The 25,965-nt window shown below is 40.8% G+C and overlaps 2 protein-coding genes across 2 annotated transcripts; one reads left to right on the top strand and one right to left on the bottom strand.

The window, feature by feature from the left end:
- Positions 1–1,728: 1,728 nt before the first annotated feature.
- On the bottom strand, positions 1,729–7,519 carry LOC140827011 (BEL1-like homeodomain protein 7). Its single transcript, XM_073189580.1, has 5 exons — positions 6,850–7,519; positions 5,080–6,037; positions 4,210–4,589; positions 3,724–3,784; positions 1,729–2,597 (listed from the first exon to the last, which is right to left on the bottom strand). Exons 2-5 carry the CDS (start codon positions 6,028–6,030, stop codon positions 1,944–1,946), a joined length of 2,046 nt encoding a protein of 681 aa, XP_073045681.1. The 5' UTR covers positions 6,031–6,037; positions 6,850–7,519; the 3' UTR covers positions 1,729–1,943.
- Positions 7,520–16,065: 8,546 nt separating this feature from the next.
- On the top strand, positions 16,066–20,680 carry LOC140826893 (uncharacterized). The gene is made up of 2 exons (XM_073189431.1): positions 16,066–20,523; positions 20,627–20,680. The coding sequence occupies exons 1-2, from the start codon at positions 16,066–16,068 to the stop codon at positions 20,678–20,680; spliced, it is 4,512 nt and encodes a 1,503-aa protein (XP_073045532.1).
- The last annotated feature ends 5,285 nt before the right edge of the window (positions 20,681–25,965 follow it).

The raw sequence follows: 25,965 nt of genomic DNA, 5'->3' as shown, positions 1-25,965 counted from the left end.
TGAGTCTCACGTGAGACCGTCTCACGAATCCTAATCTGTGAGACGAGTAAATCCTACCCATATTCACAATAAAAAGTAATACTCTTAGCATAAAAAGTAATATTTTTTCATGGATGAACCAAATAAGAGATCTGTCTCACAAATACGACCCGTGAGACCGTTTCACACAAGTTTTTGCCTCCTTCTAATGTATGAAAAGCTGGGTTTCCTTCTGATGCATTTTTAATGCCCATATGCAATTTAAATTAATATATATACTAATTCGGTTTAATCGAATATTTCAAATTAAAACCGAAACTGAACCGAATTAACCGATTGTTTAAAATTTCAAAACCGAACTTCCGAATTAACCGAACCGAATTTCCGAATTAATTCGGTTCGGTCGATTAATTCGATTTAACCGAAATTTTGCATTCCCTAGTTGCACAACTGCCACATCATCATGATTGTGCTCATCAACTAACACAAAATCGTGGTTGTTCATTTTATTTTTAACTAACACAAAATTGTGGTTGTTCGACTAACACAAAATCGTGGTCGCTTTGGCGGTTCAAACCCGTCGAGTTGATAAACAACCACTTGATCGTCGTCGTTGATCTCCAACGACCACTTGATCCGTTGATCTTGGTCTTACATTTTAAAAATAATAATTAAACAAATAAAACTTGTCGGTTAGGCACGTCCTACTCGTTGGATCTCCGGGTTTTATAACCTAAAACCATAACGGCTCGCCTTAATCCGGTTACGGTAACAATTCCGAGGCAAACCCGTTGACCCGATTAACCCACTCATTGACTATGGGCCGGGTTGTTCCGGATTCAAGTTCAACGCGAAGCATGGCCATATCTAGTTCTACAAATAATTAGAATCGTAATTTATTATCCATATATTAGATAGAATGAGTCTCATGTGAGACCGTCTCACGGATCCTAATCTGTGAGACGAGTCAACCCTACCGATATTCATAATAAAAAGTAATATTCATAGCATAAAAATTAATATTTTTTAATGGATAATCCAAATAAGAGATCCGTCTCACAAATACGATCCGAAAGACCGTCTCACACAAGTTTTTGTCTATTAGATATCATTCATAGCATTCATTTGTCTATTTTATATATATATATATATATATATATATATATATATATATATATATATATATATATATATATATATGATAAAGTTGTGGATGTGAAGGGTAAATTGTAATTTTACTATTGTAAGTTGGTTTATTTTGAGTTATAATTTAAAATTTGATTTTCATCTAGTAAATTTTTTTTTTGTTTTTTTCCATAACCATTAAATCCACAAGATATTTCTTATTTGATATTGATACTCTTCTACGTGAGTAATGTGACAAATAATAAATCTTATATTACACACAATAAAATATACACAAACAAAAATAAATAGATCGACGAATTTTTTCCTTCTATTTTAAAATATTGTGGATTGTTTTGCTCTAATTTCACTTTCTTTTTTATCAAATGAATGTTAATATGGGTAATACGATACTTATTCTCCTAACATGTGTCTATTAAAAAAAAATCAATATTAAATAAATCATATTCGATGGATTTAATAATTTTAAGTAAAAAAAATATCAAAACCAAAAATAAATCAGAGTTAAGATATGGAAACCAAATTTGATAATATATTATTAAAATTGTAAATTTTCATTACGACATAAATAATGACATTAAATAAAATAAAAAATTATAAAAGTGGGATGAGGCAATTCTCTTATTCTTCAATAACACATGAAAATTACAGTATGCTAATTCCCATGTTATTTAAAACATACAATTCTTCACAATTGATTTCTATAATATACATTCATATTTCAAATGGAAGAAACTAAACTCCCCTTTTACCTCCACACAGATCAAGATTTCAAACTTCATCTACTTTCACCATTTCTGTCGCTCATTTTCATCGGTTCATGCTACAAAGTCATGTAAAAGACGGGGAGGGACGAACCGTTGCTGCCGATTTTCAGAATCGATACAATCGAATTCTGTAATCTCAGTCTCCATAGCCAAATTTGATGCATTGTATGCATCAGATCCTCTTGTATTCACAAAACCATAGCGAGTATCATTACAAATTGGAATGCTACCACCTGCGCTCTGCTGCAATCCTAGTGTGAGTGAAATCTTTCCACTCCCATTTCCAAATCTTTCGAATTCCGAAATATGGTATGCAGCTTCAATAAATCGGTCGGTGCCATAATTCGAATGTCCCATAGAATCTTGAAAGAGAGTAGTCTCATCAATCTGCCTCTGCTCGTCTCCTGATTTTCTTGTACAGTACTTGCTTGGAGGTTGGAAACTGGCATTGTTATCTAGTTCCACCATTTCTACGTCGGGCATGGGGATGGAATTCGAGGCAAGGAGCTGGCCAGAAGAGGTCGAGGTTTGGTGAAAATCTTCTCCTTTCTCCTGAGATGTTTTTGCATCAGTTTTTGTGGTTCTTGGAGTGGTTTCTGAGGAAGAATTAGAGTCGACTTCCGCGTCACCGGTCTCTTCTTTGTACATTTCTTCAACCATGGGCTTCCAAAGCCTGACTCGAGCATTTATGAACCAATTTGAGACCTGAGGCAGCGAAATGCAGGTCAATAAATGCTAAACAAAAAGCACATTATATACCAAGGAGCAAAATTTTTTGAATGTTTGAACGTAGTCTAAATTTACATATTCAGAAAAATTAAAAGAATTCAAGTTTTTTTATTCAATCCAAGATACGACTGTCCGCTTTGTCCCATCATCCATACTTAGCACACAGATTTTTTTATAAAAACCGCAAATGAAGGGTCGTTAAGGCAGATCACAACCCATAAATAAATGATAAAGTGCTTAATGTTTTTTGTGGGATTGAAATTTGATAGGAAAAACAAGAAGAAACAATGAAAATGGCTTGTAGAGGCAAGTGTTGAATACTTTCTCCTTAAGAAGAATTTGTCCCGTGCTAAAGGTTTGTGGCAATCTTCTCCCAATATACAACTACAATTCTTGGATAATGAACACTAAAATATCCAAGTTCTATAACAAAGAAATGAATGAAACCCTCTCTTGTTGAAGAAGGAAGAAGAACAATATGTAAATGAAATTATGTGTTTTTGATTTTCGATAAATCAAACATTTAATATTTTTCATGTGAAAAAACATATGATCTTTTATTCATAAGGGTGTCCCTTTGCCATTGTAACTGACCACAATCATTAAACAATGCCAACAAAATGAAAAAATGCCAGAAAAATCCGAAGGGCCGCCTGTGGGCGCGTTCTGTGCGCGCGCCTGCCGAGAGCGCAGATCCGCGTGCCTGCTACTGTTCACCGTTTTTTTTTTTAAATTCGGTTTCCATCCCTTACATGTTCCGACTACTCGTTTGAAGTTCTTTCAACATTCGATGAACTCGCATCGAGTTTAATCCAGAACCACCGAACTTAATATTCGTTCATTAAGCTTCATTCTTCGTTTCGAATTTTTTCAATCAAACACTGCTTAATTTTCATTCATTAAGGATCAAAATTATCCAACACTTAAACATAGGAGGATGGAGACATAATTGAGCCAGAAAAGAAATATTCTTTAAATAATCCACTAAAACGCCAGAAATGAACTAAATGGTCGTGCTAGGGAGATAAACAGCTCATACGAGCTAGATTATTTCCACATAAAGTTGGTGATAATGATTTGTGTTAATGGAAAACGTGTCTACCTGACTTCTTGTTAGTCCCGTTTGCCTAGCTAGCATTATCTTGTCAGAATCTTTTGGATATCTGAAGAACAAAACCAAAGTAACATGTTAAATTGCAGAATTTTACAGACGAGTCAAATAGGTGGAGATTAAGAGAGCGGAGAAACAAAAGAAAAAGATTTTGGAGAATCGAGTGCTAATTACTATACTACAGGCCATTGCAGTGCAATTCAAATCTTTTGAATTGAACCGCAGCACGAGTGTTATGTTTTAATTACTGTGCCATATAAAAATACGGAGACAATTGATGCTAACCAACAACTACCCTCCTAGCAACTGCTCTCTAATAAGTAACATTGACTTTGTTATTATCACAAGTATCAGTGTAACTCAAATCACTTGCATGGTAGATCAAAACAAGCACCACACATTTTAATCGCTACATAGGCGGTTCACACAACAAGAGGGACAATTGAGCAGATACCAAACATATTATATACAACTTACGGATGGAGAAAGTGCTCGAAAAGCCAAGCACGCAAGATTGAAACAGATGTTTCAGGAAGTCCCCTCTGTGGCCTCCATGCATGCTGTGGCATCATTCCAAGCTGCTGAAGGGCTCTCTGTTGTCTGAGTTGCTTGTCCACGTAACGTAGGCGTGATATGACAATCCCTTTGCCATTTGAAGAATCATCTTGCTCACCAAGGTTTTTCCGTGCTCCTTGAATCTGGCCATTTATGGCATCGCGCAAGCAGCGAAAATGGCGAGAAATTGTGAGAAGGGCAAGTGCCGTGTATGGTTTAGCTGCCCCAGATCCAGCTATCACATCAAAGGAAGACACCACTATCTTCATCTGATGATAATACTGCTTGTATCGCCTGTCAACCTGAAACGATAAAACTTGAATAAGGAACAACCATGACAGAGGAATTAGGCATCCCGTGTGACATATATATAGAAAACAATTTTCATATACATAAACTTCTACACTAAGCAGTTTTCTAGAAAATAGATCTCCATATCAGGAAATAACCTTCTGACATCACGAATTCAAATTTTCGCAGAAACAAAAGTATTATAAAACAACACACCAATCAAATACATAGCACATCATCGATGAAGGAGTTTATTTCTCTCTATTTTTTTTTGTTTATTTTATTTGGGATATTTCATTGAGATTATCGAATATTTTTATGTTCTACATGCATTATTTACCTAAACCTTCTTTGATTTTGGTATGAAATATAAACAAAACAATGAAGCTTCTCTAATGTACTGAGCAAAATGAATATAATTTATCATAATTAAAAGTTATCTCAGAAAGGACTTAGGAGAAAAGAAAAACATAACGCAACATGACGAAAACTTAACATCACCTCGTCCATCATTGCCAAAAGCTTTGTCAATTTATTCTGCAAATCCTGCTTCTCAGCGGCTGGAAGTTCATTAGTGGAGTTGCTGCTTGACTCAGGTAGAACTGAAGATACCCCTGCTTGAGAAGGATCTGAATCGCCATCTCCCAAGCCCCCATCACCTTCTTTTGAGTCCTTTACTAACTCTTTCTTGAAACTTTGTTCCTTAATAGCTTTTTTGACATTAACAACTTCATCAAGCAGTTGTTGTGCAGCTTTCAGGTATTTTGAGTTAGGAATGGCTCGTGTCATGCTTGACATGCCATATGAATCGGATTTTATTGCATCGGCATTGGTTCCTTGAATACAAGAAAGCACATATTCGTTATAGCTCAACTGCCTAGTTCGTGAATTGTCATCTTCTTCGAAAGACTGGTTCCCACCCCTCTCATCATTAGAGAGTGATGGGTTCGGATCCAAGAATGGAGAGAAACTGGAAGTATCATTCTGATACGGGATCTGTGATATCTGCATTCCTGAGGGTATGTGTGTACCGAGACTAAGGGATAATCCTTGACCTTGAAGAACACGACCACCATTTATGGGGTGCATCATTAGCATCTCGTTTCTACCATCTTTCCATGAGCTTAAATCATGTTCTACAATTCGGGAACCTCCGAAATTTAGCATTATTTCTTGTTGAGATGAGCCAGGCTCAGAATTGTCAGCAGGCTGAATTTCAAAACAGGTGCTTTGCCTTTGAGAATTCCCAGCAAGTGCATCAGAAAACGGCCCCGAGGAAGGTGAGAAATTCATATACATCATCGTGTTTCCGGGAATAACTGGTGTTTCTGAATAAGAACCAGGCAAAGGATCCCTTGAATAGAGCATCGTTGCAGCATCACTTTGATTGTTTGATTTTGGAAAATATGTAGCCATGAATTTTGTTTCCAGATTTTCCTTCTTGGTTAACATCTTCCACCTTTGAAATTCCGGAAGATAATAAGAGGGCATCGAATTCTCAAGAAAATTGTAACCAAATAGCTAGGATTTTAACATTTGGATATATATTTTAATCAAGTTTGTGGTTGCAACCGCTGAGAATAAAGCTCTTCACAAATTATAATAAGAATACATGCTCAAATTTCTACCCATAGATTTGCCAATTTGATGGTAATCTGGTCACACTGTTATTATGGACAACTAAAAGAAGGATGCATTCGGCAACTTTTGTAAAAAAGAATTGTGTCGGTTAAGGTATTACACACACAAATATCATTAATTTTTTTTCAATACAGAGAAACAAAATCAATGACCGACATACTGATTGTCAAAAAGCATCACCCAAAAAATGATCAAGAAATTTCAAAATCAGCTATTTGACCATTTGAAACTAAATATCTTGTTCCATTCACAAAACCCACAAAAGATAGGGACGATTTTCCAAAGTAAACATAATTTAGATGAAACTATCAGTTTTAAACAAGAGAAACTTCAATGAAAAGGACCCAAAATTTAAAAGCTCAAAAAAATTCTCCCATACATCCATCCATCAAGAAAAGGAATTAAAAATTTTGCCCAACAAACGAGCAAGCAACAAGCACTGAGCAAAAGACAGCACAGGGTACAAATCAATAATTCAATAGAGACAGCAACATGTAAAAATATCATTACTTCAACATCATCTAATCCAAGAACCAAGAAGAGACAATCAAGAAATTTGCTTTTTCTCCACAGCTTAGACTACAGCATAAAATAAATTCAAAAAAGTCAAAGATTTTTTAATACACAAACCTGAAAAAACTAGTATGACTCGTGTGGCTTCTCGGGAACACAAGCCGCTCCGATCCGCTTAAAAAATCTTCCAGAAACACAATCCCAAGATCCCAACACTAACAAGAAAGAAAACAAAACAACAGCCTTTTTCTTTCCTCTTTGTTTATATGTACATAATATTATAATTAATATTATGTAAGAAAACCAGAGCGAAGGAACATTATCAACATCCCTTCGACTCCGCTACCTTAATAAACTCAAAAACACCCCCTCTCTTTCTACTTATTCCCACGTGCGAAATCACACACACTCGCACACACATGCGTAGGCTCATTTCTTTTTTCCACTCCTCCGCTAGCTACAATAAATCTACATGAAACTAAGCCCCTAAAAGAAGTCTACCCATTAATTCTTGAAAGCCCACGAGATAAAAATCGCAACTTTTTCTTGCATTTAATTTTGTTTGTTTGCTTTATAGAAATGAAGAATATATGTGAAGGATAATAAAAGAATATCTTTCTTAGCTGTTGTTATTGTTGTTGGTTAAACTCTTTGGTGGTGTTGATGATGTTTGGTTATGGAGTTTCAATCTCTAACAACCAGTTGGTGGACCTAAACCCTTAAACCTTCATCCTTTTCTCTCACATTTAAGCATGGGCGAATCAATGGTCCGGGCTGCTGTAAATATTCTCTCCATTTCATGCTTTATTTATTCTTTCTTTTTTTTTTTTTTCTCTCTCTTTTTTTTTTGGGTTATTTTTGTATTTTTATTGGATGGAATATTATAATTGGGTGGGAGATCTTTTATCTTCGTGATTTGTATTTTTTCTAGGTAGGGCGCACCAGCAGAGGGTGTCCCACGTTTTAGAAGTATTCTGCAAATTTTTGTCTGTATTTATAAATGCATACTAATTTAATATTTTATTAAAAATTTTATATTTTCAACGAATTTTTTTTGTAATTATAGTGTTTGATATTATATTATATTATATTATATTTTTTTTTGTGTAATTTTAACATTTTTTTTATTGAAAATTTTAATGTGACAATGTACAAATCAGAGTCATGTTGATACCTTATCATTTTCATGTCAAAAAAAACAATTAAAATTAAAATTAAAAAAAATAACAAACTAAAACTAAAATTTGAATGATCAAATTATAAATATATAAATGTGTGTTTTGAGAAATTAGAGTAGACCTCTTGCGAGACGATTTCACTAATTTTATCTGTGAGACAGGTCAATCATACCAATATTCATAATAAAAAATAATACTCTTAGCATAAAAATTAATATTTTTTTATTGATGACCCAAATAAGATATTCTTCTCACAAAATATGACCAGTGAGACAGTCTCACACAAGTTTTTGTCTACATTTGAATAATGACTAAATAATAAATAAATAAATAAATAAAATTTAAGTTTATTTTAGGTGGTGAATGTAATTTAACATGACGTTGTACAATCTTTAGAAAATCTGATTATTTTTCAAGCATGGTTTTAGATATATATAAGATAATTTCATTTTACAAATAATTTGAACAAGACAAAAACTTGTTTGAGACGGTCTCGCAGGTCATATTTGTGAGACAGATCTCTAATTTGGGTCATCCATGAAAAAGTATTACTTTTTATGCTAAGAGTATTACTTTTTATTGTGAATATAGATAGGGTTGACTCGTCTCACATATTAAGATCCATGAGACGGTCTCACATGATACTTAATCTTTGAACAATATTTATTTGTATATCACGTGGACAAATTAGAGAAGTATATTTTCGTTTTTTGCGGATTTTGGGGGCCCCAAGAACTTGGCTCGACTTTAAGAAAACTAAAACATTTAAAGTAATGTTTGCAACAAAAATTGATTATATGCTTTATATATATATATATATATATTTGTGAAAGAAATATCAATAATAATTTTATTTTTTTTAAAGTTTCAAACATTCCTGGAGTTTTCCTTTTAACAAATCACAAATGTATTCAGGTTGCATTTCAATGAATTGAATAATTTTTGAAAATAAATAATTTAAAAATATTAATTTCAAATTAAAAATTATGTCTATCTCGGATGTATAAAATAAAATACATCGTAATCACTAGTACAAGTCACTTAAAATCTACCTAAAATATAATTATCTAAATTATCCAAATAAATTTCAAAATAATGCACGTAAGTCATATTATATTATTAAGTTTGAGACACATAAAGTAACTAAATTTTGGTGTCATGGTCTGTTTTATTAATTATATATATTAATAAATTGTTAAAACTTTAATGTTTATGATATGTAGTTCAATGAATAGATTCTTAGTTCTTTAAACATAAAAATATAGGTTCAATTCATACTTGAGTTTTTTTTTTCTTTCTTTCTTTTTCCTATTTATTTTTTAATCAAAATTACATTATATTTCTTCATCATTTTTTACAATTATATTTTGATCATCGTTGAAATATAAAATAAATAAATTATAAAAAATATTGTTGCGTGCATAGATGTACTAATATTGTTTTAAGCTTTAGATATTGAATTTAACTTGCAACTAATATTACATATAGATTATATATGTATGTATGTGTGTGTATATATATGTATGTATACAAGATGATGGCGTGTATCGTCATGTATGGTACCAAAGTATTTTAAAGTTCCATTACAAAAATTCGAACTTGCCTCGTTGTAATTTATCATTGGTGGTTGGATTAATTATTAACTTTATTTATATAATGATTTGTTTTCGTCAACAGCAACAAAAAGTTCTCTCCAATTCTATATACCGTTTAATTTACTCAAACGCATACAAACATGTTTGCTTCGTCTCGTTGGATGCGGTTGATAAGATAAATATGAATTTACGTAAAATGTCATATAAATGATATAATAAGTAATTATGTTATCAATTTTTTATATTTATCAATTTTTTTTAATCATTCATATTACACTAGGGGCGGATCTAGGATTTCGACACTGGGGGCCGCTTAGTTTATTTTGTGACGGTTTTCTCAACAACCGTCGCTATATGGCGACGGTTATAAAATAACCGTCGCGGATTTTGCGACGGTAACCGTCGCTAAGCCAAAAAAAAAAAAAAAAGAGGGACCAGGTTTCGAAATCGGGTGGAGCAAACGTTATAATTGGCTTTAGCCACTGAGATATATGGACGTATCATTCATTTTGGGGGGTCATGTATATATATATTTGTTTATATATTTAGTTTAAAAAAAATTAATATATACTAAATTTTTTTTAAAAATTTTTTGGGGGGTCCGTGGCCTCCGTTCGCCCTACACTAAATCTGTCCCTGTATTACACGTTCACACTCTTCCTTCTTTCCATCATGAAAGTCAAGAGTAGGTCTTTTGTGAAACGTTCTCATGAATCTTTATCTGTAAGAAGAGTCAACTCTATTAATATTCACAATAAAAAACAATAATTTTTCATAGATGACCTAAATAAGAGATATGTCTCACAAAATACGACCCGTGAGACCGTCTTACACAAGTTTTTACCGAAAGTCAAACGGTCTTCATTCAAAAAAATTAATTTTATAAATCAAAAACATATTTATCGTACATTTGTCACTTATCTATCAACAATAATAATAAGATACAAAATTAGTAAGAAAAAAAAAGATATGCATATATACCAATGGATGTCATTAGGGTTTTGACAATAAACTCAAATTTATATGAGATTTTATCTTGTATAATGACATTTTTGCCCTCGGTTTTTGCCTAAACTTTTGCTTAGTGGAGGTAAAGCGTATTCATAAACAAGTGGGGATGGCATGTACGTACCAAACTAATTATATTTGCCTAACAACTTCAACACACTACCAAATTTTGATGGGCTTTCCTTTCTTGTCTATCAAAAGGCTAAAATGATTTAACAACCAATTATTTGGTCATAATGTCTAGGTAATGACGTGCAAGTTTTTTAATTAGATTTTAGTAAATTGAACATAGTTGATGATACCCTTGTAAGAGCCCGGGTCATGGATGACCCGGAATATCAAATGGATTCCCAAATCCGAGTAAGTCTGCAGGTGGATTCTTCTGGAAGCCGGGCAGGTGCAAGCCCATGCTCGACTCTCCGGGCAGTCATAGGCCCGGGCTCTTGTATAAATCTCCAGGGAGGCATTCTACCCGGCCACCTCGATATGAGCACCGCACTCGAGTATACTAGCAGAATAGGATGTGGGCGACTGTCCCATCTCTGACACCGTGCCGATGAGTTGACATGTCAGAATATAGGGTGTGCTCAGCCGTCCTACTATAATTAGTAGCTAGGTAGCACGGAGAACGAGGTCATCATTACTTTTTCTACTATAAATATCAGGTTCTCTCTTTACATTCGGAGATTCATTCATTCACACCAATATCACAGCCATCACTTGGCTACATTGGTTTTATTGCTTGAGTACCCTGCTGACTTAAGCATCGGAGTGGTCACGCCGGACACCCCTCCGGCGCCCATTCACGAGTTCCTTTCATTGTGTGCAGGTTACAGCTGAAGCCATATTACGGAGATATATCTCATTGCTCTTATTCCCATCATTATATTGATAGCAGATCCTGTGGAGCTCCCGACCCGGCTCGTCCATTTCACAAGGATCGCATCATTGGCGCCGTCTGTGGGAAACTTGAGCTCAAGACGTAGATATGGTTTCCATTCGAAGCAAGTCCGACCTTGCTCGGCACCACAGTAAGCCCAACTCTCCTTGGCAAACATAGAAGTCCGACCAGCTCGGCATTCAGATCTTATATGTGGATTTTATATGAGCTCGAAGCTCAGCAGCTATTCCGGATTGACGTGGAAGAGTATTTGCTATGTACTCAGTAGCATACAGCTGTAGTCTAGCTCAACTAGAGAATTTCACTCTACAGAAAATGAATTCGGATTCAGTATTTCCAGGTTAGTGATTTGGTTTTTAATAAAACTAATATAGCAGGAGAAACAAAATCTTTTAAGTCCGGGAGATACTAGGCCCCGGCACTCATATTCAGAGCCCGGGAGGTATGAGGCCCCGGCATCCGGCACTCATATTCAAAGTCCGGGAGATACTAGGCCCCGGCACTCATATTCAGAGCCCGGGAGGTATGAGGCCCCGGCATTCGGCACATTATATTAAGTCCAGGGATCCGTACTCTGGCTCGGGGCTCCGTACCTCGACCATTTATGAAGGCCAGGGCTCCGCACCCTGGTTATCTATTAAGTCCAGGGATCCGTACCCTGGCTCGGGGCTCCGCACCTCGACCATTCATGAAGCTAAGGCTCCGCGCCTTGGTTATTTATAAGCACAGGGTTCTCAAACCTGGCTCGGGGCTCCGCACCTCGACCATTCCAAGTCCCGGGACCTGCTCCCCGGCCCAAGGCTCCGCACCTTGGTTATTGATAAGCCCAGGGCACTACACCCTGGCTCGGGGCTCCGTACCTCGACCATTTATGAAGGCCAGGGCTCCGCACCCTGGTTATCTATTAAGTCCAGGGATCCGTACCCTGGCTCGGGGCTCCGTACCTCGACCATTCATGAAGCCCAGGCTCCGCGCCTTGGTTATTTATAAGCACAGGGTTCTCAAACCTGGCTCGGGGCTCCGCACCTCGACCATTCCAAGTCCCGGGACCTGCTCCCCGGCCCAAGGCTCCGCACCTTGGTTATTGATAAGCCCAGGGCACTACACCCTGGCTCGGGGCTCCGTACCTCGACCATTTATGAAGGCCAGGGCTCCGCACCCTGGTTATCTATTAAGTCCAGGGATCCGTACCCTGGCTCGGGGCTCCGCACCTCGACCATTCATGAAGCCAAGGCTCCGCACCTTGGTTATTGATAAGCCCAGGGCACTACACCCTGGCTCGGGGCTCCGCACCTCGACCATTCCAAGTCCCGGGACCTGCTCCCCGGCCCAAGGCTCCGCACCTTGGTTATTGATAAGCCCAGGGCACTACACCCTGGCTCGGGGCTCCGCACCTCGACAATTCCAAGTCCCGGGACCTGCTCCCCGGCCCAAGGCTCCGCACCTTGGTTATTGATAAGCCCAGGGCACTACACCCTGGCTCGGGGCTCCGTACCTCGACCATTTATGAAGGCCAGGGCTCCGCACCCTGGTTATCTATTAAGTCCAGGGATCCGTACCCTGGCTCGGGGCTCCGCACCTCGACCATTCATGAAGCCAAGGCTCCGCACCTTGGTTATTGATAAGCCCAGGGCACTACACCCTGGCTCGGGGCTCCGCACCTCGACCATTCCAAGTCCCGGGACCTGCTCCCCGGCCCAAGGCTCCGCACCTTGGTTATTGATAAGCCCAGGGCACTACACCCTGGCTCGGGGCTCCGCACCTCGACCATTCCAAGTCCCGGGACCTGCTCCCCGGCCCAAGGCTCCGCACCTCGACCATTCCAAGTCCCGGGATCTGCTCCCCGGCCCAAGGCTCCGCACCTTGGTTATTCAGTAAGTCCGAGAGACAAAAGGCCCCGGCATCTTATCTCAAGTCCATGAGACACGAGACTCCGGCATTTCATCTCATTTCTGGGAGACATGAAGCCCCCGATGCTTTTATAGAACAAAATCGATTGTCTCTTTGGGAATCCAAGCATGACTGATCGGGACAGCGAGTATGACTCTAGCCCGACTATTTAAGGGATGTGTGATGATACCCTTGTAAGAGCCCGGGTCATGGATGACCCGGAATATCAAATGGATTCCCAAATCCGAGTAAGTCTGCAGGTGGATTCTTCTGGAGCCGGGCAGGTGCAAGCCCATGCTCGACTCTCCGGGCAGTCATAGGCCCGGGCTCTTGTATAAATCTCCAGGGAGGCATTCTACCCGGCCACCTCGATATGAGCACCGCACTCGAGTATACTAGCAGAATAGGATGTGGGCGACTGTCCCATCTCTGACACCGTGCCGATGAGTTGACATGTCAGAATATAGGGTGTGCTCAGCCGTCCTACTATAATTAGTAGCTAGGTAGCACGGAGAACGAGGTCATCATTACTTTTTCTACTATAAATATCAGGTTCTCTCTTTACATTCATAGATTCATTCATTCACACCAATATCACAGCCATCACTTGGCTACATTGGTTTTATTGCTTGAGTACCCTGCTGACTTAAGCATCGGAGTGGTCACGCCGGACACCCCTCCGGCGCCCATTCACGAGTTCCTTTCATTGTGTGCAGGTTACAGCTGAAGCCATATTACGGAGATATATCTCATTGCTCTTATTCCCATCATTATATTGATAGCAGATCCTGTGGAGCTCCCGACCCGGCTCGTCCATTTCACAAGGATCGCATCAATAGTCATAGTTTATTCACTAAATTCATGAATAAGTTGGTAATGAAAATATATTTAAAACGAATTTTTTGACTGCATTAATTCGATTTGAAGTGCTGTGTGTGTGTGTGTCTATATATATATATATATATCACACACACATGTTCGTATACATTTGTCAGAGAAAATACGAAATAATTTAGTAATTTCTACAGTTATGTTTTGGAATTGTTTATACACAAATTATGTCGTTGTGACGTTGTGCTGTATTTATACCTTTTTAATAAGCAAGAGGATCTCAAAAGAAAATGCAGGATACAAAATTATTTACAGATTTAACCCTAATTCTATAGTAAAACTCATGTGAGACGGTCTCACATGTCATATTTTGTGAGACAGATATCTTATTTGAGACATCCATTAAAAATATTACTTTTTATGCTAAGATTATTATTTTTTATTGTGAATATCGACATGGTTGACCCGTCTCACAGATACAGATTCGTGAGATCGTCTCATAAAAGATCTACTTTAATTCAATTGGCCATGTTTGGAAGTATATTTACCCCATACAGTTAATTTGCAACTTTTGTATCAAGGATCTCATATATGTATCGTATATATATGTGATTTTTTTCTTTGGTTTCCATGTCATTTTAATATTATATGCTGCTTTGTGTAAAAAATATTGATTTGTTGGCTTAATTAATCATAGAAATATATATATATATATATATACACGAAGATATATTTTCCATGTCATTAAAATACGAAGATATATTTTCTAATTGTTATTTTTTAACTTTTGTATCAAGGATGCTACTTTGTTGTTTGTACTCATTGTTACAGTTGGTAAACATTTAGCTCAATGACAATTTTTTTTTTAAAAAACACTTTATTAAATTATTTATATCGTCATCTTGAACTAAAATTATGATTGTGAAAAAAAGATATATTTATATGTATATTTAAAATCTTTATTGATAATGGTTATCATAACCATATTCTTTTTATTTTTATTTTTTTTAAATCTAAATATGGAATTAAACAAATATAAGGGGTATTCTGTCGGATTACTAAAATAACAATAGGTCGAATTGTAAAAAAGAAAAAGCCTGCCAATGTTATTAATTGTTTTTAAAAGTACAAGGAGTAGAAGAGGGAGCAAGACAGAGAATGGGGATTCCAAGAAAGGTACAGAACCTAAAACAACGGTAATGACTATTGATATCTGATACCCCGATATGTCCCGGGCAGTTGATCCCGGGAATGCTAGGGTCATGGGTTAGGCCCATGAGCGATGCCCGGGTCAGGACAGCCCATCTCTCGAGTGGTTGATTCAGGACATAGCACTAGAGTTCTGGTATAACTTCTCTTCTGACATCTCGAAGCGAGGGAGGCATTTAATGATGTTGAAATACGCGCGGCCGACCTGTTAACATTAATGAGTGACTGGACAGATGGGATATGACCAATACATGATTTGACATGTCAGAACAATAGGGTATAATCAGCCGCCCTAGTATATTTAATGCGCACGTCCCAAAAAACGAGGTCATCATTATTTCCTCCACTATAAATACCAGGTTTTGCATTTATTTCTTCATTCAGATATTAATGAACATTTAACACACTCATTTATTGCACACCAATATCACAGCCATCACTTGGCTACATTGGTTTTATTGCTTGAATACCCTGCTGACTTAAGCATCGGAGTGGCCACGCCGGGGACCCCCTCCGGCGCCCATTCACGTGGTTGTTTTTCTTATTGGCAGATCTTTCAAAGGTCAACGAAGAATCTTCTTCCCAGTCCGCCGTCTTAGCTCATATTTCTTCCCGTATTCTTGATAGCTTACCTGGTAGAGTTACCGACCCGACTCCACCGTTCGACCCGGGTGGCATCATTGGCGCCGTCTGTGGGAAATCTGAGTCCTAAGACGTGGATATGGCTCCTACTAGGAGAGCAAACCAAGACGCCTCTCGAGCCCCAGAGGAAAACAATACACGTCTCTCTGGCGCAGGTGGTCCCCCCCCTAATGATCCTCAACCCACCATTCATTTGACTCCCGAAGAATTGAAGAAAATCATAACCGATGCTGTCAACATGGCTAACGCCAAAAAGGCTGCTTCTCACCAGGCCAGTCAGCATGAACAGCAGCGTAAGCAAGCACAAGAGGAAGAGAGAAGGGAAGAAGAAAGGGAAAGCGCAGGTTCTAAATCCCCCACTATCGCTGGAGAATTGGAAGAATTAAGAAAAAAAGTGAAAGCATTGGAAGGGCAGGCTGTCTCCAAGGGCGGTATTTTTGTAATCAAAGGCTGCCCATTCTCTGACATCATCGTCCGGGAACCACTTCCCGGGCATTTCAAGTCGGCAAAAATCAAAGATTATGATGGAAGCTCTGACCCTGAGGAACACCTAGCGCGTTTCGAAAATATGGCCATGTTGCACTGCTATGAAGACCCAATCAAATGTAAAGTATTTCTTACCACTCTGGTCGATTCTGCACAGAGATGGTTTGAAGGGTTGGCGCCACAAAGCATCTGTTGCTTTGAAGATTTTCAAAAAGTGTTCTTGCATCAATTTAGCAGCAGTAAAAAGTACAAAAAGACCGCCTTCAGTTTATTCGAAGTAAAGCAAAGGCAAGATGAAACCCTGAGGGCTTATCTCAAAAGATTCAATCGGGTGGCCCTTGATGTGCCGACCTGTGCACCTGAGACAAAAACCACCGCATTTATGCAAGGGTTATGGGAAGGGGATTTCTTCCGATCCTTAACCAAAAAACTGCCTGAAAATTTTGAGGATCTCCTGTCACGAGCGGAGAAATATATCAATATGGAAGAAGCGCAAAACCAGAAAAGAGAGGCCTTGAAAAGAGCAAGAGGAGATCGGACTTACAAAACTGAAGAAAGAGCTCCTAAGAAAAGTGGTGGGGGTCATTTCCCCCATGTGCCTTTAAAGATGGCTCGGGACAGAGAGATTCAAGAGTGCAAGTCAAATGAAGTCCTTCCTCCCCGTTCAGGGGTCAGAATCTCCAAGCCAGAACAAAAAAGGTACTGTACCCTTCATAAAAATTGTGCTCACGACACTAATCAGTGCCGAGTCCTAGGAAGAAATGCTAATAGACGTCCCGTGTCCGCGCCTCACCTGCCACGAGAACGATCTAAACAACCACCCTGGTTGTCCAGACGTTCATCGCTGAATATTCCCCAAAGAACGATGAGCACTTCAAGTGGAAGACGAGGAGGAGAAACGAGTACCCGGGAAGAGAGAATCAAGCCAGTGGGAGGAGAGGATCCTTCTCCGAGTCGAGGAGTAATCAAAATGATTTCAGGGGGAGCTACTGATGGCGACTCTAATCGGGCAAGGAAGGCAAGGGGTAGGAGGGAGTGTCTAGAAGTTGATAATAAAAGAAGAGACGAGCCGATTATAAGCTTTGGACCAGAAGATCTCCAAGGAGTGAGTTTACCTCACAATGATGCGCTGGTCATTCAGGCCCGCATCGCCAACTATGACGTGTTAAGAATTTTCGTGGATAATGGGAGCTCTGTCAATGTTATTTTCAAAGATGCCCTCATCCAAATGGATCTGCATGAATACCAGCTGGAAACTGTGGAAACCGCCCTGTTCGGGTTTGCTGGGCACGCCGTGTATCCAGAAGGGGAAATTGCTCTACCCCTGACTCTGGGCACTGGAGACTTGAGAAAAACTGTCATAACTACTTTCACAGTGGTGGACGCCCCATCTTCATATAATGTCATCATAGGGAGACCAGCCATGAATGAAATGAGAGCAGTGGCCTCGACGTACCACCAAAAGATCAAATTCCCGGTGAAAGGACAGGTCGGAGAAGTCAAGGGCGACCAGCCCTCTTCTCGAAGATGTTATGGAGAAACAGTCCGAATTGATCAGAAGAAGGCAAGAAGGGAAGGGAAGGGGAAAGAACACCAGGAAGAAGCCCGGGAAGGGGAAGTACACTTTGTGACGGAAGAAGAGCAAGAATCGGTGGAGATCGAGTCGGGAAAGACTATCCGGATAGCTCGGGACATCTGCGCCACCACCCGGGTAAAACTCTTGCAATGTTTAAAAACTAATGCCGATATCTTTGCTTGGTCTCAGCAGGAACTGACCGGGATCTCGCCCCAAGTGGCCGAGCATAGACTAAATATCCTCCCAGGGTCCCGGCCAATTAAGCAAAAAAAGCGACATTTCGGCCCGAAGAAAGATAAAATAATTGAAAAACAGGTCGAAGCATTGCTGAGGGCTGGACAAATTAGGGAAGTCCATTTCCCTTCTTGGCTATCGAATGTAGTTCTCGTCCCAAAGTCTACTGGGAAATGGAGAATGTGCGTAGATTTCAGAGATCTGAATAAAGCTTGCCCGAAGGATTGTTACCCACTCCCTCGGATTGATCAGCTAGTCGATTCCACTTCTGGGTGTGAAATCTTGAGCTTTTTGGATGCATATCAGGGATATCATCAGATCCCTTTAGCTACAGAAGATCAAGACAAAGCTAGTTTCGTCACGTCTGGGGGAACTTTCTGCTATGTTGTAATGCCTTTTGGACTAAAAAATGCAGGGGCTACATATCAACGACTGATGAATCTTGTCTTTCAAAAACAGATAGGCCGAAATATTGAAGTATATGTGGATGACATTTTGATTAAAACCCGAGAAGTCGCCCATTTCATCGATGATCTGATCGAAACCTTCGCCACTTTGAAGCAGTATAGGATAAAACTTAACCCGGCCAAATGTGTGTTTGGGGTTAAGAGTGGCAAATTCTTGGGGTTCATGGTCACGGATCGAGGAATCGAAGTCAACCCAGAAAAAATCAGGGCTATCATGGATATGCCCTCTCCTCAGTCGGTTCGAGATGTGCAAAAACTGACAGGGAAAATTGCAGCCTTATCACGCTTCATTTCCCGATCTGCACACCGTAGCTATCCTTTCTTTCAAGTTCTGAGGAAAGCACAGAAATTCGGCTGGGATGACAACTGCGAGCAGGCCTTTCAAAATTTGAAAAAACACTTGGCTGAATTGCCTGTCTTAGCAAAACCCGAGCCCGGAGAAAAATTGTGGGTCTATCTCTCAGCCACCGAAATTGCTGTTAGTTCCGTGCTCGTCAAGGAAGAAGGGACCGATCAGAAGCCTGTCTACTATGTCAGTCACGCCCTTCGCGGAGCCGAAATGAGATACAGTGAATTAGAAAAGATTGCTCTAGCTTTGGTAATGACTGCTCGAAAGTTGAGACCGTATTTCCTATCACATCCCATTGTGGTCCTCACTAATTCTCCTCTCGGCAGAATTATGACTCATGCAGAGGTCTCGGGGAGGATGATCAAATGGACTGTAGAACTCGGGGAATACGATATTGAGTATAAACCCCGGGCTGCAATAAAAGCACAAGCGCTATCAGATTTCTTAACAGAAATGATCCAGCCCGAGGAAGAAAAAGTGTGGAGGGTATTTGTTGATGGCGCTTCAAACATAGCGGGATGCGGAGTGGGGGTCGTCTTGATCTCCCCACTCGAAGAAAGGATTAAATTGGCTTTAAGGATTGACTTTAGGGTCACGAATAATGAAGCAGAATACGAAGCTGTCTTGGCAGGGTTGCGTGCTGCCCGTGAGATTGGGGCATCCCGAATCATCATTTATTCCGACTCCCAGCTGATTACTCAACAAATTAAGGGAGCTTACGAAGTTAAGAATGAAAAGATGCTCAAGTACTTGAATCTTATCACTTCTCAAGCGTCATCCTTCACAGACTGGAGTATCGAACAGATTCCCCGGGAAGAAAACACCGAAGCCGACACATTGGCTAAATTGGCGGCTTCCTTGACAGAAGTAAGCACCCGGGAGATTCTCTATTGTTCGAAGCTCGTATCCTCGCTTGAAGAAGAAACACCCCCGCTGAGAGAAGACTCTTGGATGACTCCTCTCATAGAATATATAAAGGAGGGAAAACTTCCAGAAGACCGGACCCAAGCTGTAAAGATCAGGAAGCAGGTACCCCGATTTGCCCTTTTAAATGATGTTTTATATAGGCGATCCTTTCAGGGCCCCTTACTCAAGTGCCTATCGGGGGAAGAGACAGAGTATGTCCTTCGGGAAATACATGAGGGATGTTGTGGGGAACATCTCGGGGGAACGGCTCTATCGCGGAAGGTTATTTTAGCAGGATTTTGGTGGCCCCAAGTAAACCAAGATGCTACCCGGCTCGTCCAGAAATGCCAAGGTTGTCAACATCACTCTAATTTCCACCACCGCCCAATTGCTAACATGCAACCGATCTCCGCATCATGCCCTTTTGACCAATGGGGATTGGACATCGTGGGTCCCTTTCCGCCAGTTCGCGCCCAGAAGAAGTTCCTCCTGGTAGCTGTGGATTATTTTTCTAAATGGGTAGAAGCCGAGCCGTTGGCAAGAATCACCGAGGATGAAATCATGAAATTCTTATGGAAAAACATTGTCTGCCGATATGGCATCCCCAGGAAATTGATTTCAGACAATGGCAGACAATTCCAAGGAAAAAAGATTACCTCTTGGTGTCAGGAAATGAAGATTATGCGATCTTTTACCTCAGTAGCCTACCCTCAAGCCAATGGCCAGACAGAGGTAACCAACAGGATCATCGTGCAAGCTTTGAAAGCCCGGTTGCAGGGGAAAGGAAAAGATTGGGTAGAAGAATTACCCAGCGTCTTATGGGCTTATCGGACTACTCCTCGGACATCTACTCGGGAAACCCCATATGGTCTGGTTTATGGATCTGAAGCAGTCTTGCCAGTAGAAATCGGGCAATCTTCCACTCGAGTGGAATCCTATTCGAGCAACAATGACTTATCTCGAGCCCTGGAGCTCGACCTTGTGGAAGAAAAAAGAGATCGGGCGGTCATCCGGATGGAAGCTTATCGCAGCAGGATCATAAAATCCTATAACAAGCACGTCCGAAGAAGGGATTTTCACGTGGGAGATCTGGTTATGAAAAAAGTTAAACCGGTGGGTGATGTGGGGAAGCTAGAAGCCAAATGGGAAGGGCCTTTCAAAGTAATCAGAAAAGTCAGTTCTGGTACGGCCTATTATCTCGAAGATCCTCAAGGACGTGTTCTTAAAAGACCATGGAATGCTTTTCATTTAAAGAAGTATTATGCTTAAGAAACATTTGTATCTGTTATTTCTACACTGAATGGAGGAAATTACTCGAAAGAATTCTTTTAAGTCCAGAGACCCGTACCCTGGCCCGGTGGACCCGTACCCCGGATAATCTTTTAAGTCCAGGGACCCGTACCCTGGCCCGGTGGACCCGTACCCCGGATAATCTTTTAAGTCCAGGGACCCGTACCCTGGCCCGGTGGACCCGTACCCCGGATAATCTTTTAAGACCAGGGACCCGTACCCTGGCCCGGTGGACCCGTACCCCGGATAATCTTTTAAGACCAGGGACCCGTACCCTGGCCCGGTGGACCCGTACCCCGGATAATCTTTTAAGACCAGGGACCCGTACCCTGGCCCGGTGGACCCGTACCCCGGATAATCTTTTAAGACCAGGGACCCGTACCCTGGCCCGGTGGACCCGTACCCCGGATAATCTTTTAAGACCAGGGACCCGTACCCTGGCCCGGTGGACCCGTACCCCGGATTATCTTTTAGGACTTATACCCAACCCGGGTAAACCGTATCCCATTTAGCAATCGAAATTACGAAATTTTTCTAAAGGGAGCAAAATCGAAAAAAAGAAACATGCATACATAGATCAGAGGAAAGAGGTTACAAAAAAAAAAAAAGAAAAAAAAGAAAAAAAAAGAGAGAGTTATTTATTCCGCAGGAGGGTCCCGCTTATCCATATCTTCCTTGTCATCATCTGGGAGAGATGCAACAGCCTTCTCCAAATCTGGGAAATCTTCCATATCCGCTGGAACCAGGCCAGCTTCCTCGAATTGCTCCAAACACTTGTTAAAGCCTTGTTCAAAGTACGGGAAAGCTTTTCTGGCCAGCATTCGTTTAAAATCCGAAGACTTCAGGAAGTGTGACATCTGCTCTGTCTGGGTTTTCCTCAAAAGGGCCACTGCCGCCTGAAAGTCCTCAGCTCGGACCCGGTGGTATTCTGCATCTTCTCTGGCAGCCAGCATCCCTTCTCTAGCCTCAGCAGCCATCGCCTCGAAATCCTCGGCACGAGCCCGGGAGGATTCTGCTTCTGCCCTGGCCGACTGCGCCTCCGCCCGAACAACAGATAAGTCTGCCTGAAGCAGATCCATCTGCTGTTGCCAAATGGCCTTCTCCCGGGCCAGGACATTCTCATGAATTTCCCTGATCCGGTTTACTTCCTCTTGGAGCTGACCATGCGCTCCCTGAGCGGCCTTGGTTTGGGCATTAGCTCTCTTGGCTATCTTCGCCACTCGTTCATGCCCATGAAGTAAAGAGGTAATACGCCCCGATAGAATCCTTTTATCACAATCAAGAAAGAAAACATGCCAAGTCCCGGCCTCTTACGAGGTAACTCGGGAGCAGAGGATCCCATCACCCGGCTAAAAGGCCCGGACAGCATGGGACCCGGCGTTCGGATATGTTTAGGCCTACCTTTTTCGGTTTTCGGATTGATGATTAGTTTAGCTGGTGTTAAAACATTTGCAAGGAATTAAAAGAAGACGCAGGAATTAATTGTCTAAATTTTCATTAAGGGAATGGTCGGCGTCGTATTACAGAAATTTCAGTGGCCACTCGACCTTTCCACTCATCCATCCAGTCAGTAACTTCTTGAATGCCAAGATTGACAAAGGAATCAGTGCTCGAGACCTTATTTAGATGCCGCCATTCCTTCCACAACATAGCATGCAGCAGGTTTTGGTCAGTCAGCAACTCTTCAATGCGGGATACCCCTAGTTCCCGCCTGTATTTCCTCGTCACCATCCTTTGAGAGCGAGTGAGGACTGTGCCGTTCAAATAAAGAAGGCCGATGAATTGAAGCTTATGCCAGGTACATACGACTTTGGCCAGAATGTACTCATCGACATTCTTTTTGAAAAGCTCTACATAGGGACGTAACTCCGCTGGGATTTGACTTTGCACACCAACAGAAGAGATGGCACTGCTGCAAGTGCTGGAGTCGCTGGAGCTCGACATTGTTCTGTTGGTATGGGTGCATCTTATCCACCAATTTATTTATAGGAAAGGGAGGAAAAGACGTTTGGGATGAGGGAATGTGAAGAGCCTAAGGTTAATTAAAGCATGCCGTCATTTATTGGGAAGGAGAATGTATCATAGCCATTAAGACCAGTGCACGTGGGCGATTATTAAGGGCCTCGAAAATTACGTGGGGTAGACCAAAAGGCGGATGCAGTTATCAAAACGACCCCGAATATGAAAGGTTTCCCGAGATAATGTTTAATGATAATGCATGCATCATTATGACTACCCGGATATCACAAACCTTGGAGCTTCGTATCCTCTCTAAGAGATTGTCAGGGCCCAACGTAATGTTTCAAAGCAAAGCCGGTGATCAACCATTACCGTTGGGATACTTTTGTTTGGTTTGTTCAGCAGGTATTCAGTAATAAAGACTTATACCAGATCTTAAAAATACAAAGCAAGGATGAAACAGAAGAATAACTTTATTCACTTGCTAGCATTTCTACTAATTACAGCGGAGTATTCTTCTTCTACAAAGAGTATCCACATGGTTTTCCATTTCCTTAGCTCATTTGGGGAAGACTTGAGGAAGCCCTCGGTGCTTGTAATGCCCGAGAGGATTTTCATCTCCTTAAGCAACGTCAGCTGGTAGATGTAATCACCCTCGAAGATGTTCACCTCTTCAGTCACGTTCAGACGTTCCCGATACTTCTCCATCTTTACCACCAGTCTAGAAGCATTAGCTTCTCCGGTCTCGTGGAGAAGTTGTAATTTCTGAAGTTTCTCCCAGTAACGAACAATCTTATGGAACACTTCATCTTCTATCTCGGTTTTCTTCTTCTCAACTAATCGCCACGAGACTTCTTCCATATCTGAATTCGACGGATTACTGGAGCTCGCCATTTGACTCTTGTGACCAACTATTTAATGGTAACTTGGAAAAAATAAAAAAGATGTTGCTATATTTATAATAGCAAGGGGCTAATCACAACCGTCGAATCTTTGGATACATAGACGGTCAGGACGGACATTGGGAATTGCACCAGAAAGTTGAAAAGACGTACACGCCTATCGAAATATTGCGATAAATCATCCTCGAAAACATAAAAACGTGGGAGATATGATTGATTGATGTACATCGCGAGTCTTCACCATACACCGACGTCTGTGTAGCTATGCTCAGTCCAGAAGGTGTATCAAAATGGCTTTCCTGATCGGGCACAAGGGACTAATCGGGACAGCGAGTAGACTCTAGCCCGACTATTTAAGGAAGGAGTGATGATACCCCGATATGTCCCGGGCAGTTGATCCCGGGAATGCTAGGGTCATGGGTCAGGCCCATGAGCGATGCCCGGGTCAGGACAGCCCATCTCTCGAGTGGTTGATTCAGGACATAGCACCAGAGTTCTGGTATAACTTCTCTTCTGACATCTCGAAGCGAGGGAGGCATTTAATGATGTTGAAATACACGCGGCCGACCTGTTAACATTAATGAGTGACTGGACAGATGGGATATGACCAATACATGATTTGACATGTCAGAACAATAGGGTATAATCAGCCGCCCTAGTATATTTAATGCGCACGTCCCAAAAAACGAGGTCATCATTATTTCCTCCACTATAAATACCAGGTTTTGCATTTATTCCTTCATTCAGATATTAATGAACATTTAACACACTCATTTATTGCACACCAATATCACAGCCATCACTTGGCTACATTGGTTTTATTGCTTGAATACCCTGCTGACTTAAGCATCGGAGTGGCCACGCCGGGGACCCCCTCCGGCGCCCATTCACGTGGTTGTTTTTCTTATTGGCAGATCTTTCAAAGGTCAACGAAGAATCTTCTTCCCAGTCCGCCGTCTTAGCTCATATTTCTTCCCGTATTCTTGATAGCTTACCTGGTAGAGTTACCGACCCGACTCCACCGTTCGACCCGGGTGGCATCAATATCCAAGGAGATAAGTTTGACCTATCAGAGAAAGTATGGGAGAGTTTCTGCCCGCTATTTATGTCATTCACCCTGTTTCATCGGATATAGAGATTCACTAAAGGCTCAAGTCGCTCGGATTCGTTGGAAAGTCATTCGAGAGCTCAACCAAGCCGACCTCTCATATTTCCAAAATCTCGTCGATTAGCAAGACGTTGTCGACCTCCCAGCAAGGTCTTATCCGGCCTGCCAGCACATATCATTGCAGTGATTGGGAAAGTCTTGGCCGACCTCCCGAGCTGAGCTCTCTTTAAAAACTTGGACAAACTCACTGCACAACAGACAAGCTCATGCCTCACAGGAGCTTCTAGTCAGATGTATCAATATATCATCCACAAAGATAAGACTCGTGGAGATTTAATATAACCTTATTTAAAATTCTGAAAATCTAGGGTCCAACTGGGGAGAAGTCCAACAGATTTAGAATTCTAAAAATATCAGAGTTTTAGTCGTACAAGAACTCTACTCACATAGTAACTATTCTCCTATAAATATCAGGTTTGGGTCGTTGTTTATGGATTCATATATTCACTCATTCTGAACACATACAATACTCTCTTTAATTTCAGGTCGAAGAACAGGTCCTAATGACAATCAAGGAAGAGGTGTGGCAAATTTCAGTATGGATCAGTTGGCCAAGTTGATTAATAGGCAAATGGAAGAGGCCCTCCATCGAAATCGAGCTCCGCCACCCCCACCCCCACCTATGCTTGAGCATCTAGAAGC

The sequence above is a fragment of the Primulina eburnea genome, chromosome 3 (assembly GCF_022965805.1).
Source record: "Primulina eburnea isolate SZY01 chromosome 3, ASM2296580v1, whole genome shotgun sequence".
In the NCBI taxonomy this organism is placed as follows: Eukaryota; Viridiplantae; Streptophyta; class Magnoliopsida; order Lamiales; family Gesneriaceae; genus Primulina; species Primulina eburnea.
The sequence above is the reverse complement of the archived record's forward strand: the minus strand, read 5'-3'. Positions and strand labels throughout refer to the sequence as shown.

Coding starts and splice junctions, on each gene's coding strand:
- LOC140827011 (XM_073189580.1), bottom strand. CDS start 6,030: ATGTTAACCAAGAAGGAAAATCTGGAAACAAAATTCATGGCTACATAT. Junction 3,785..4,209: donor TTCGAGCACTTTCTCCATCC/GTAAGTTGTATA, acceptor TTTGTTCTTCAG/ATATCCAAAAGATTCTGACA. Junction 2,598..3,723: donor CGGGACTAACAAGAAGTCAG/GTAGACACGTTT, acceptor TCGCTGCCTCAG/GTCTCAAATTGGTTCATAAA.
- LOC140826893 (XM_073189431.1), top strand. CDS start 16,066: ATGGCTCCTACTAGGAGAGCAAACCAAGACGCCTCTCGAGCCCCAGAG. Junction 20,524..20,626: donor TGGATTATTTTTCTAAATGG/GTAGAAGCCGAG, acceptor AATTGATTTCAG/ACAATGGCAGACAATTCCAA.